The sequence below is a fragment of the Mangifera indica genome, chromosome 5 (assembly GCF_011075055.1).
Source record: "Mangifera indica cultivar Alphonso chromosome 5, CATAS_Mindica_2.1, whole genome shotgun sequence".
NCBI lineage: Eukaryota > Viridiplantae > Streptophyta > Magnoliopsida > Sapindales > Anacardiaceae > Mangifera > Mangifera indica.
Window position 1 is genome coordinate 11,447,449 of NC_058141.1, and position 13,419 is coordinate 11,460,867.

Sequence of the window (13,419 nt, forward strand, 5' to 3'; positions counted from 1 at the left end):
AAAGGAGGACCTTAGCTAGAGGGAGAGAGGGTTGAAAAATGTAAAATCTAGTAGAAAAAAATATGATTTTTTAAAGTTTAATTTAAAAAAAATTGTTAGTTTTTTAAATCTAAAAAGAAAATGAAGAATATTTTATCATGTTTAATATATTATTAGTTAAATAACGATTTTATCTTTGAAATTAATTGTTTTTGTTAATGTTGACATATTGTAGGTGGAAGTTTGAGTTTTCAATATTTAAAGGCTACCACTTTATTTGCAATAAACCTTGGGTGGGAATATGTCCTTTGGCCTGAATAATTCAGGCCGAAATTAGAACTAGTGGTCTAAATTTGAAGCTAAGTGAAATAGAATCTGACTCTTTGCCCCCACTAGCGGAGCCGAGAGCTCACTCTACAGAAACATGGCCACTATTGGCTCCGGAAGTGCTCGTTTAGGACTCATAACTCCCGGTACCCTTAAGTTAAAACCCCCATCCTCGTCTCCATTTCTGGGCAAAAAACTGAAAGTAAAACTAACCAAACCCTCTTCAAAACTTAACACTTTCTCACTGATTGTGAAGTCAAAATTTGAGTTGATTGATGCAGTTCGCGATCTTTTTGTTGGTGTAGGAGTGGGGTTACCATGCACAGTGATGGAGTGTGGTGATATCATTTACAGAAGTACTTTGCCTAAGTCCAATGGGCTAACTCTTACTGCCCCTGGAGTAGCTTTGGCTCTTGGTGCTATTTCTTACCTCTGGGCCACCCCTGGTGTGGCTCCCGGCTTTTTTGACATGTTTGTGCTTGCTTTCGTTGAGAGGTTGTTTAGAACAACTTACAGGAAGGTTTGTGATTTGCTGTTTCATTGTTTTGTAGTTTTTAGCTGCTTATGTGGTTTTTAATACTTTTAGTTTTAATTGATGACAGGATGATTTTGTTATAGGGAAGAAGATGGGTGAGGGAGCTTTTGGTGTAGTTTACAGGGTCTCCTTAGCTAAGAACCCTTCTTCCAAGGTATTGAATGTCTGATAAAGTTATTGTATTTATTTCTTCTGAGTCTAACTGGCTTTCTTGTTAATTAACCTTCACCCTAAAAAGTTAATAGAACTCATTTTATGATTGTATGAATGATTTTGTTGGTTTTTTTTTAAATTTTTTTTGGCTTTCAAAGATAAGAGATGAAAACGATTGTGAAGCTTTCCTTTGACAGTTTGATAATTTAGTATGGAGATCAATACGCTATGCTAATTTATAGTTTTTGTCCGTGAGCAGAAGGAAGGTGACTTGGTATTGAAGAAGGCTACTGAATATGGTGCTGTGGAAATTTGGATGAACGAGCGGGTACGGAGAGCTTGTGCAAACTGCTGTGCTGACTTTCTATATGGTTTTCTTGAGGTCTTGCTCTATAATTACTATTTCTACCATTGATGTATTAAGGGTATCATTATCTCAAGAAGTCAACATTACACTTGGGTAGTGTACACCAGTTTAAGTTTTCTTTTTTTTCCTATCTTGTGCTTAGAATTATTATTGTGGAATTGGTTTCAGAGCTCATCAAAAAAAGGTAGTGAATACTGGCTTATATGGAAGTATGAAGGAGAGGCCACACTTGCAGATTTGATGCTAAGTAGAGACTTTCCCTACAATGTTGGTACTTCCTCTCATCGGCCTTTTACGTATTCTATAAGCTACCAGAGTTGTTCTTTAATTCATGGACCCAAGGAATATTTTCTCAAGCCTACCATGCCAAGTCTAACAATTTCAATCACCTCAGAAAACCATTCATGTTTCTAAAGATGTAATTGCAGCATTCTGAGTTGGCCTTCTCGTACCTGGTCAAATTGCTGTTCTTTTCCTTCTAAGATTAGATGAAACTATTGTTTTCTAAAAGAAATATGCTTGTTATTGAAATGCCAAGAGCTTGCAATTTAAATTTGTTTTTCACTTTTGAAAGTGCGGCACTAAATCAATCTTGGTTCAATTTAGCTTACAAATACCAACTATAGTGATGGTTAAAATGTCAGGTGGAAACTATGATTCTTGGAGAGGTCCAGGACTTGCCTAAGGGAATAGAAAGGGAAAATAGAATCATTCAAACTATCATGAGACAGCTTTTGTTTGCATTGGATGGCCTTCATTCGACAGGTATTGTGCACAGGGATATTAAGCCACAGAATGTTATTTTCTCAGAAGGTAATAAAATTCTAATCCTCATATTAGTCAATGAAATTGATGAGTAAGTTTGAGTTTACTTAGCTTGCTGCTTCCATTTGAATCACACTAGGTTCTCGTACATTCAAGATCATTGATCTTGGAGCCGCAACAGATTTGAGAGTGGGCATTAACTATATTCCTAAGGAGTTTCTTTTGGATCCAAGGTATGCTCTTCCCTGTTCATGCTATGACCAATTGTCAGATAACTGAATGAGGGAAACTGTTACCAGTTATATTTCTATCAGCAAAAAATTTTACAGTAATTGAAATCCTCTATCAAATAAATTGATGTGTCTTTAATTTTTCCTTCTGTTAATTGTTTGGTAATTGCTAGATCATGTAAAATAGTTTTATTGAAGTCATAATCTTTGTCCTACACTTTTAACTTCAGAGACTTAATTGTTTAACTCAGTTGTTTAGGGACAGTGTTTAGGTTTTAAATGACTTGCTGCAGTTGGCTAGCATATTGTATACTAGCTTGCGACAACGCAAGGTCATTAATCCAAGAGATATGCTAAGAAAACTACCTCTCTGTTGGGCCCTTGGGGTAGTTTGGGAAAATTAGTAATTTAGGATATTAGATTTTAATCAGAAATATTATTAGGAATATATTATCAATTAGGAATATTAGTTTATTAAGAATTAGTATTTAAATTAAATAATATAACTAGTAGATTAAAGAATCTAATTAGGGTTAGGTTTTTAATTATATAAATGTGGGTTTTTGGGAGCATTGGGAAAGCATTGGAGAATCTAATTTCAACACAATGTTGTATTACAAGAGGTGGAGCACCACTAGTAATCTCTTGGCAGGGCATTGGAGATATTAGTTTTTACTATTGTAATCTTATTTTTCCATCAATAAAAATTACAATAAAACTATGTGTACATATTTTTAAGTACACAATTGAGTACACAACTAATGTATTATTATGTGATTGAATTATTGAATTATTTTGAATTAAGGATAAAATAACGTTTAATTACATGATGATGTATTGATTGTGTACTCAATTATGTATTCAAAAGTTTTTACATATAACAGTACTTTAAAAATTATTACATTTAATACAAAAGTTAGAATTGTTCCTATACAATCAATAATCACCAATCGTAAAATTTGGGTTCTTAACAATTAGTCGCAGTGCTGACGATCCATAGTCAATTCCAAAATGGATAATTGAGTGGAATCAATCATGGACATTTAGGAATTGAAAGAATTGTTTCTACAAAAGCATAATGAGTATTGCAATCTAAGCCAAGAATCCAAGATTCAATTTCAGAAGATGGAGGAGGAATTCAAGGCTTGATTTCAGAAGATTGACGAACGATTTGTGGGGATGATGAAACTGTTGACAACATTAGGGGAAAATTAATCACACAACAAGGAGCTACCAACTCCACTTTTGCTGGTAACTAGTTGGCAAAAAGACTAGAACTGCAATCAGCCATCCACCATCAATCGCCCAACCATGTTTGTTCAGATGCATGCCTTAGGGTCTTAATTGCTTCCGACAAAGGAGATATGAATGAAGCTAGTGGTAGTTGAGAGCGGTGGAATTGAATTGGCTCCAACAGCATGCCATTCTATGGAGTTGCGCCCAAGAAACTTTTCAGGGTGAATTTCGGTTCTTTAGCCTTGGGGATAAGACAGTTGCTAAGGGGGAGGAATTGTTGGGCCCCTCCAGTAGTTTAGGAATATATTATTGGAATATTAGTTTGTTAGGAATTAATATTTAAATTAAATAATATTACTAATTAGGTTTAGGAGTCCAATTAGGATTAGATTTTAATTATATAAATATAGGGTTTCAGGAGGATTGGGAGTGTTAGAATCCAACCAACAATTCTTCCGAATTATCAATTCACAACAACACTAATCAACAACACGCTGAGAAATAAATAAGGAAAAACATTATTTGTATTTATTTTTTGCTCTGCCTCTACAATGAACTGTGATCCCAATTTCAGTGGCAACACTCAAGGGCAAAAGGAAATAAACAAAACAATTACACCTTCCTTAGCACTCATATTAGAGAGACCAGGTTCTCCTCCTACATGTTTCCTACTATTTACAATTTTCTTGCTTGATTCCTCCTCCTCACTCAACCCTCTCTTTTATCCTTGTACCTCTCATAACTACCCACACAATTTGCTACCAGGTGTGCTTGTCCCAAGTGGTCCTTAAGCCCCTTGGTGTGCCATCCATGCTCCTGATTTTTTTTGTCTCATGTGGGTACATACATGTGATGTGAGTCATAACAGAGTGCATTAGAAAATCTAAACATAATGTTGTATTCTGAGAGGTGAAGCGCCAGTAATCTCTCAGTGGTGTGCCAGAGACATTCTTTTTTTTTTTTATTGTGATTTCCGTCAATAAAAGTTATTACATTCAATACAAAATTGTTCCTTTACAATCAATAATCGACAATTGTACAATTCAGGTTCACAACACTATCTCATACTTGCTTCTTGACATGTATACAAGAGACAAAGGAAAAGTATGTTGTAAAAGCTTTGTCTCTTGTATACATGTCAAAAGGAGAGTGAGAAAGGAGGAGAGCAAAAACTGAGTGTTCTGACACTCTCTATCCAATGCTCAATGAATATGTCTTCATTTAAAAGTGTATATTGTAAATAAATTTGAAAAGTTAATAACTATATCAAATATCATAGATACAAGGGCACGACTTTGGAAAAGACTGATAGATCTATTACTTATTAAAGCCTTTTTCTTTCTTGTTGGCATCCTAGAAAAGTATATAGACAGTTCAATAGGATCTAAGAACTTAACAAGTTGAGCATGCTACTTGATATCATCAATGCTAAGCCAGTTGCTAATTGGAATATGGAGAAATTATTATCTTAGGAAATGGAAAGAAGGCTTAATATAACAATTCAAGATGCCATATTTTGAATATGAATTGAATAAACTGACCAACAAAAAAAAATAAAAATGAATTGAATATAATTATTTGAAATTGTGTTTAGATGGTATGGTTTTGCATGCGAAGTGTTTGTGCATCAAGAGGAAATGACAGAAAGTATTTTAAATGAAGTTAGTTAATGACTAGGGAAGTGTGATGGGACAGCTTCAAATTCTGTACTGAAAATTGAACTAGAATGGCTTATACAGTAGTCATGGAAATGTGAACAACCTATGTGGTTGCCACTTGCCAGTTCAATTGTTATGATTACTTTTTTCCAGGTTTTGAATTCAATTCCAGAAGAATGGTGAAATGTTTTCTTTTTCTTTTTTTATCAATTCTAGGAGAATGGGGAAATGTTTTTTTAGAGTTAAGTGTTTTGAAACAAATTGAGAAATAATGGTTCAGTTTCGTTTTCTAGTACAATTCTTCTTGTACGTGATTGTTGACAACTGGGTGCCACTTAGATTCAAATTATTAAAAAAAATGAAGGTTTGTTGTCCTCTGATATACAAACATTTTGTCATTCAGCAAAATCACCAGCTATTCCATTTTAGCATGATATCTGGCCGACTTCTTGAAAATTCTCAAATGCTTGTGATATAGGAATCAATTTTATGTTTTAAAAATGCCTCAGAGAGTTTCTTATTTATTTAATACTGAATATTTACAGACCAGTTAATATGAAACAATTTTTTTTTTTTTCATGTGGAATTCATGACCTTCTTTTGCTTCATCTTTCTCAGGTATGCTGCACCAGAGCAATACATCATGAGCACACAAACTCCATCTGCTCCCTCAGCTCCAGTTGCCACTGCTCTTTCCCCTGTGCTATGGCAGGTTCAATATCTACTCTGGATAACCTCAACTTCATTTTCACTAATAGCTTCCCTTTGAGGGAAATTATGTTCAGTTTTGTTGGTTTTGTTAATATTTTGTTGATTTTTAAACAGTTGAATTTGCCAGATAGATTTGATATCTACAGTGTTGGGCTCATATTCCTGCAAATGGTATGTATTTCTGAGCAGCATTAGCAATACTTATGAATTGACTTAACATGGTAAAATTTATATACTTGCAGTTCAGGTCATGGTTTAGAAGTTCTGCATTTTAGTAGGGGTTACTGGCTGATAATCCATTTTCTGCAACAGTAACACAAGGCTAATGTTTTGTAAGATAGGATCACAGCACTATATTCATTTGGGTTTTCATTTTGTAGGTTGTAAACTTTTGAATTTTTCATTAGAATGCCAAAGTGAAATTCTGGAGGTACTAAATTGGATCCTTTAATTCTGGTCCCTGAAGATTAGCTCTTAAAATTACAGTTGACTTATGACATTCTTTAGAGTTGTTTGATAATTCCAGATGTAAATTTCATAGATAATAATACAGGGCTACTTAGGCTAAACTCATCTGTTATAACAGTTTTGCTGGAGTTAGTAGATTTAGCTCAGATCATAATTAACTGTATTGTTCTTATAGGTATTCCCAACATTACGCACTGACAGTAGCCTTGTCCAATTCAACCGTCAGCTAAAGAGATGTGATTATGATTTGAATGCATGGAGGAAAAATGTAGAGCCTCGTGCCAACCCTGACCTCCGCAGGGGCTTTGTATTATTAGATTTAGATGGTGGCAAAGGATGGGAACTTTTGACGTCAATGGTTCGCTACAAAGCACGACAAAGAGTCAGCGCAAAAGCAGCTCTAGCACATCCCTACTTTGATAGGGAAGGGTTATTAGCTTTGTCCATCATGCAGAATTTGAGATTGCAGCTCTTTCGAGCCACGCAACAGGATTACAGCGAAGCTGCCCAGTGGATAATTCAGCTAATGGCAAAATCTGGAACCCAGAAGGATGGCGGTTTCACAGAAGCTCAGCTTCAGGAACTAAGAGTCTGTGTCTTAACTACATTACATTTGGAAATCATATTGTTTTGAAGAATCACAACTGGAAAATCTTTGTGCAGGAAATGGAGCCAAAGAAGAAGGCAAGTCCCCAAAGAAATGCTCTTGCCTCCATCCTTAAACTGCGGAGGAAGATTGTGAGAACATTGAATGAAAGTATGGATGAACTTAACCAGCGTAGCAAGAGTCTATGGTGGAGCAGGTGGATTCCCAGAGAAGAATGAAAAATTAATATAAATAGAGACATAATTTTTTTCCCTTTAACTGTAAATTTTGTGCATCAATTTTAACTGGCTATTCTAGTGGAAATGGATGTCTCATGATGAAAAGGAAATTAGCTGGTGTCTCGCAGAATCATACCTGGAATTCTTTAAAAGCGTGTGTAAACTTATTAAATAATATATTAACAGAATCTACTTAATGAAGTGAAACAACAATGAAGCATTCAAATTTCCCTACAAATTTTCCAATGTCTTCAAATTAATCTTGCGTAAGAATAATATTTAAATTTGTTAGTGATATCATAATAATTTTTTTGATAACCAAGAAATTTTATTTAAATTGGATTGGTTTGAACCAACATACTAAATAAGTGAAACCTCTACATAAGCCGCTTAAGCTATTCCTTGGCCAAGTTTAGCATGTGGGAAACACAGCATGTGGGAAGGGAGTAAAGAAGCATCAAGAAGAAGTATGGTGATGGAGTAACTAATAATTTAAGTGATTCTGAGGGCAGACATATGACAAGAAAGTACATAATGTTGAGCCTATCAGAGGCAAGGACATTGTTAATCGCGAGAACTTCACGTGCAGCTCTCTCTGACCTTTCTTGTTCACTACAACAAAGCCATTTTAATAAACATGCACAGATAAATTGCACTGCAACAAACACAACATGAGACACTTGAATTAAGCCTGTAACACGTCGATTACAGTGCAATTCTTAGATCAATATTATTATTGTCTCCAGCTTTTTTGAATTCCCATATCTTTTTGGGTGTTAGTCACTCCATGAAAATATTACATTCTGCATGGAACCACGATAATTCAAACTAGTCTCTCTTTGCAACTTGGAAGAAAGAAGTCTCATGGAAACACTCACAGGAAAATTTTAATAAGATATTTAAGCTGGAAGCATATATAACATCTATTTATTTATATAATTCTATTAATTTCTGTTTATTTGAAAAGCAATTATCAATTATCTATTCTGTTTATTTATTCAAGTCATGTATAACTTTTCTCAAAATTGTACTTTCTTTTGTTAGCCGACATTATACAATATAACCCTGAAGCTGAAGGACTAGTTATTCGAAAACTAACATTTGCGTGAAGAAAGAGTGCTAAAATGAGAATTCCCAGCTGAGCACTGGCCTGACAAAGGTAGCAGGTGATATTTTGGTTCTTTTCACTCGATTATTTTACTTTTTACCCAAAATGAATCAAAGAATAACATGTTATTCTTTGTCCTTTTAGAAGTTGTAATCTTTCTTTGATCATAATCTCAATCTTCAGTCACACTGTTAACATTACATATAGCATCTTAATATATTGTCCACAGTTAAAATTGGTGGATAAGTGATTATTAGTAAGGGCAACAAATTAAAGGTGTTGCACATGAGCTCTAGAATATGATTGACAGCTTGAAGCCTTTGTTTTTTACTTTCTTCAAAGAGGAGAACTGCAAGTGAGTGATGATAAAATAGTTTATTGGAATGATGATGTTAATTAATATATTAGTTAATTGGGGGAAGCACGAGACCAAGCAAGTGGTGCTTTGCTTTTGATGAAGTTTAATAATTTCTTTATTAAGTCATTTGGTGGGGGGAAGCTTATTGTTAATGCTGCAATATATAAAATAGTGGAATCTTGGTCTTAACCTTGAAATTTCACCTTCTTTTTATATTTTTAATTACAGTGTAGGAATTGGTGAGTCTTGGGAATACTTTGTGTCGTCTTTTTCATCTTTTACATGCCAAAGTGACCTTCAACTCCTGCAACAAGCTAACTTTTGAAGGTTTTCAGCTCGATCTTAACTTTACTATTAGACAAATAAATGTGACCACCCTGTCAAATGTTTCTTTCAAATTCAACTTACGTTAAGCCAGGTGTAAGTTAGATTCAAATTCCTAGCAGATCTCAAGATTTACATTGTCGGTGGGATCTTATTCTCATCTTGTCTGTTGCCCAGTTTACACTGTAATATATGGTTTAGCTTCGTTAATTCTCAACCTGCAATGATGCAATGTGAATACAGCTTTACATTCAGAAATCCGAAATTTGAACTAGTCATTTCATTCAGATATTTCATGCTCGAGGGTTTCATCATTTCTTGCGTTTTTAATCTTTGTTTATTTAAGATAACTCACGTTAAATATTTATTAGGGATGTGACCAGACAAGAGATCAGAATCTTGCATATATATATATATATATATATATTGTAGGAATATATCCTCGTTTTGTGCTAAGGTTTAATTCATCGTATTTATATATCATTTATTTATATTATTTTTATTTTATGTAAAATTCTTTATGCAATCACTATAAGTTATATCTATCGTTTGATTAGATGCATTGTCATTTAATATTTATAAACACATTATATTGTTTGATCTAGAATCATTTTAAATTGTTAGACCACCTATTTAGTTTTAAACTCCAATGTCATATAAAAATATATTAAGTTTATAAATGTGATGATCGGAACTTATATTAAACAAAATTAATTAATTTTACGTAATATAAATATCGATATTTTCACTTATAAGTTCAATTTATTCTTACATTTATGATATATTAACAATTCAGAAATCTTCTTGAAGTATTACAATTTTCTGAGATACAATTAATGGAATATTTTGACATCTTATTGATGAAATAGACGTGAAGCCAAGCCACCTAATTCTCAATGTCTTAATAATTAAGGAGTCAGCCTCAATAGAACTTGATTGCTTTCTTTCTCATTCGATATGATGAATGCAAAACCAAGAAACGAATCCTAACAAATTAAAAATATATTTATAATTTTTTGCATAACGTCAAAAAGAAAAATACATATTCATAGCAAAGTAGTCCATTTGCAAATGATAGCCATATGTCCCCACTTAATTAGATGATGCCCTATTAGAGTCAACATGATAAGATTAGCTCATTATAACCTTAACTTGATAAAGATTATGCTAATTACCATGCATTTTTATGTAGGATTCAACCGAAAAAGCTTATGTCTAATTAGGTAGATAAGTTACATAGTAAAGAGAATTATAATCTCATCATCATAAAGATGTTGAAAGGTAGCCCATAAACCATGGGCATTGGCTACCTTATTGAAGTAATGGCTGACCCACTGTGCTAGTTGTTGACGCCTACATGAGATAGACTATAGAATATGTATCATGTATAACTTGACCATAAAAGAAAAGAGAAACTCCTAAAAGTAGTTTTAATGATAAAACATATAACTTCAATTTAGATTCAATAATCATAATTAGATTTTTATTTTACTCGATATAATAATCGATCTAAAAAAATACTTTGATTTTGATGAGAGTTACTAGTCATATAAGAGAGAGAGAGAGAAAGAGAGAGGGGTAAAGATGAGTTTAGGTTGTTTGGATTTTTTTATCAAACTAGTGTTAGGTTTATGCATGGATTGTGAAGTGAGCTTAGGGTTAAGATGGTGATGAATGGTGGGGTAGGGGGCATTCGCACGCCCTTTCATGCCTCATCGTTGGCTCTTTTTTAGACCAATCTGAGCCTGGACACCCTCTTCTTACTATAAGAACCCCATCACACTTCCACTTTCATTTCAACCTAAGCCCACTTATTTTCACCAACTACAAACCCAATATTTCTCTCTCTCTGCTAAGCTAAAGAAAGAAGATGAAGATGAGCAGTGCCACCATGAGAGCTTCAAAGAGAAGGTTGCCAAGCAGAGGGCTAGGAGGTGTTCTTAAAGAGCAAAGGGCTAAACTCTACATTATAAGGAGATGTGTGGTCATGCTCCTTTGTTGGCATGATTAACTACTTTCCCTCTTAACCATAGCAATGAAGAAGATGAAGATCTTTCTATCTCTTTTCTTTTTTCCTCCTTTTTTTGGTGGATTGTAAATAGAAGCGGCGGATAATTAATATTATAGATATCCGAGAGTAGTTCAACAATTTTTGTACCAGTTGGCCATGTGGGCTAAATATGTAAACAAGATAGCTTTGAATTAAAACTTTTATATATATATGATTGCCCATGTTCTTCATTTCTCTTCAGCATTTGATTTACGATTATAGCTCTTAAACCATGCCTGTACTTGCATCTGATTGCATGGCTACCATTAATGACGGGTCAAAAGCCCTCATCGCCACAAGGTCAAAACAAAGCAGCACACAAGAAGTAATATGCAGATTCTTTTGCAGTCAATGAAAATTTTCATAGAGAAGTCTCAGTAATCAAACATAATGAATTAATCGTTCAGATTCTGAAGTCCTGAGCTTCTGAACTTTGCGCAAAAAGCAAATGACTTTAGATTAAAGCAATTGAATGGAGAAATAATATCATTTATTGTAGGCCCATTAATCATTTGAAGTGACAATTAGGTGTGATTAATCCTACTTTTCAATCTGTTTATCTTCCAATTATATCCAACTTTTTATGCAGTAAGTGACAAAATCAATTGCTAAAACCGTTTTGTTCGTTTATAGTCGTGATAAACACATAGTTAATTAAATAACCAGTCGTTAATCAGTCTTCATCAACATAAATTTGTTTTGATTATCTTGTCCTCAACCCAACAGCATTCCCAAATATTTAAATGATTTGTTTTTCAAGACCATCCGAACGCGGCCTTGGCTATGTTGCGCTGATGTGTAATAATGGTCGAATAATAATAATAATATATGTATAATTTTTATATATAAATAATAATTTATTATTATAAAATTGAGTATTATTTTATTTTTAATTTTTAATCTTCTTATTATATAATAATATATTATTATTTATATACAAAATTATATATATTATTATCTTTAATTTTTAATTAATTATTTATATAATAATATATTATTATGTATATATAAAATTATACGCATCACATCACTCAAAGGCCAAAACTCTCTTGTGGGCCTGTTGAATTATTGGTTGACAGCCCATTAATTCACGTGTGCCATGTGTAGGGTATGGTCCTGGCTTTGCCTTTCAATCTTTTGCTGTTTCTTCTGAAGGCTGTATGTGGTATAAACAGAAATAGAAGATAAATGAGGTAGGACTGTAAATTATTTATTTTGAGTAGCAATTACAAAGGCGTTTGATATTATTTATTTATTTTGTGCAAATAAATGGTGGGTGGCTGTTATAAAACGATAATGTCGGGAACTTGGGAGAAGAAGATAGAGGAGCGCGTGAAGGGAAGGGAAGGGAAGGGAAGGGAAGGGAGTTGAGGAGTGGGGAGGGGTGGAAAAATAGCGACAAGAAGTAACAGAAGAGATAATATATTGTTGTCGGCCACATAGGATTAGGAAGGAGTTGCCGACAAGTGATAGGTCAAATGTCAGGCTTTACCATGCCCACGTGCGCCCTCTTAATCCACGACCCCACCACTATCACATGCCTCTTTATTTTTCAACCCTCTTTTTCTACCCCTCTTGGCCCTCGTTTTCCGCAAAAATTACTGAATGTCTCTAGAGTTCGGCCAGAGTCTAGAAATGTTTCTATAGGTGGCCAAATGACTATTGCCAGTGATGGACTCAAAGCAAGAGTAATTAAATTTTGAAATGAATTTTATTCAAATGAATTTGAATATAAATATGAGATAAATAAATATAAATTTAAATACAAATTAAAAAATAATAAGAAAAATAAACCAACCTATACACTCATTATTAAGAAAAATTAATAGTTTGACTAACTTGTTTATGTTTTTTATGGGCTTGGCAGCGAAATTGTAGTCTTTTGTGCTACTCAACAACTTGATGTAAGTTCATTTGGTAGGTCATTGTTTAAAGTCTTTTAAGGTAACAAACTCTTAAATTGCAAATCCAAGCAAGGTGCGAACTAATAATGAATTCTTAAATTATGAAGTAAGTTGAACATGAGTGGTGTTTCTCTATGATTGTAAGCCCGAACTAAAAACGAATTGAGTCCACTTGAAAACAAATCGAAAACGAGTTTTACTTTGTTTGAGTTTTGTTTGATTCGAATCCTATCTCTCCTATGCTTGATAAAATGACATGTTCTCACTATTTAATTTAGTTTAAAAAAACTATTTTCTTATTTATATGTTAAATTTAATAACTGGTTTTAGCAATTAAAAAATATTTATATCATTTTATCTAAATATTAGGATCTTGAGATTTAAAATAATACAGTGTAAGACTAAACTATGTCGAGTGTGA

The 13,419-nt window shown here is 33.5% G+C and overlaps 2 protein-coding genes across 4 annotated transcripts; both read left to right on the top strand.

Moving 5' to 3' along the window:
• Positions 1-333: 333 nt before the first annotated feature.
• Positions 334-7,492, top strand: LOC123215829 (serine/threonine-protein kinase STN7, chloroplastic). 3 transcript variants are annotated; one of them, XM_044636081.1, is made up of 10 exons: positions 334-826; positions 909-995; positions 1,257-1,376; positions 1,530-1,628; positions 2,006-2,174; positions 2,266-2,359; positions 5,869-5,962; positions 6,076-6,132; positions 6,605-7,018; positions 7,093-7,492. In XM_044636081.1, the coding sequence occupies exons 1-10, from the start codon at positions 404-406 to the stop codon at positions 7,252-7,254; spliced, it is 1,719 nt and encodes a 572-aa protein (XP_044492016.1). In that variant the 5' UTR covers positions 334-403; the 3' UTR covers positions 7,255-7,492. The 3 variants fall into 3 exon arrangements, with proteins under 3 accessions (XP_044492016.1, XP_044492018.1, XP_044492015.1); XM_044636080.1 differs by having other exon boundaries at positions 335-826; positions 1,254-1,376; XM_044636083.1 differs by lacking the exon at positions 1,530-1,628 and having other exon boundaries at positions 1,254-1,376.
• Positions 7,493-10,791: 3,299 nt separating this feature from the next.
• On the top strand, positions 10,792-11,285 carry LOC123217544 (small polypeptide DEVIL 4-like). Its single transcript, XM_044638620.1, has one exon. The coding sequence runs from the start codon at positions 10,915-10,917 to the stop codon at positions 11,053-11,055; it is 141 nt and encodes a 46-aa protein (XP_044494555.1). The 5' UTR covers positions 10,792-10,914; the 3' UTR covers positions 11,056-11,285.
• Positions 11,286-13,419: the final 2,134 nt, after the last annotated feature.

What these genes read in the sequence shown, in the direction of transcription:
- LOC123215829 (XM_044636080.1), top strand. Translation starts at nt 404, where the DNA reads ATGGCCACTATTGGCTCCGGAAGTGCTCGTTTAGGACTCATAACTCCC. An exon ending in TTTCCCCTGTGCTATGGCAG is followed by an intron (nt 5,963 to 6,075) that starts GTTCAATATCTA and finishes ATTTTTAAACAG; the next exon opens with TTGAATTTGCCAGATAGATT. An exon ending in GGCTCATATTCCTGCAAATG is followed by an intron (nt 6,133 to 6,604) that starts GTATGTATTTCT and finishes TTGTTCTTATAG; the next exon opens with GTATTCCCAACATTACGCAC.
- LOC123217544 (XM_044638620.1), top strand. Translation starts at nt 10,915, where the DNA reads ATGAAGATGAGCAGTGCCACCATGAGAGCTTCAAAGAGAAGGTTGCCA.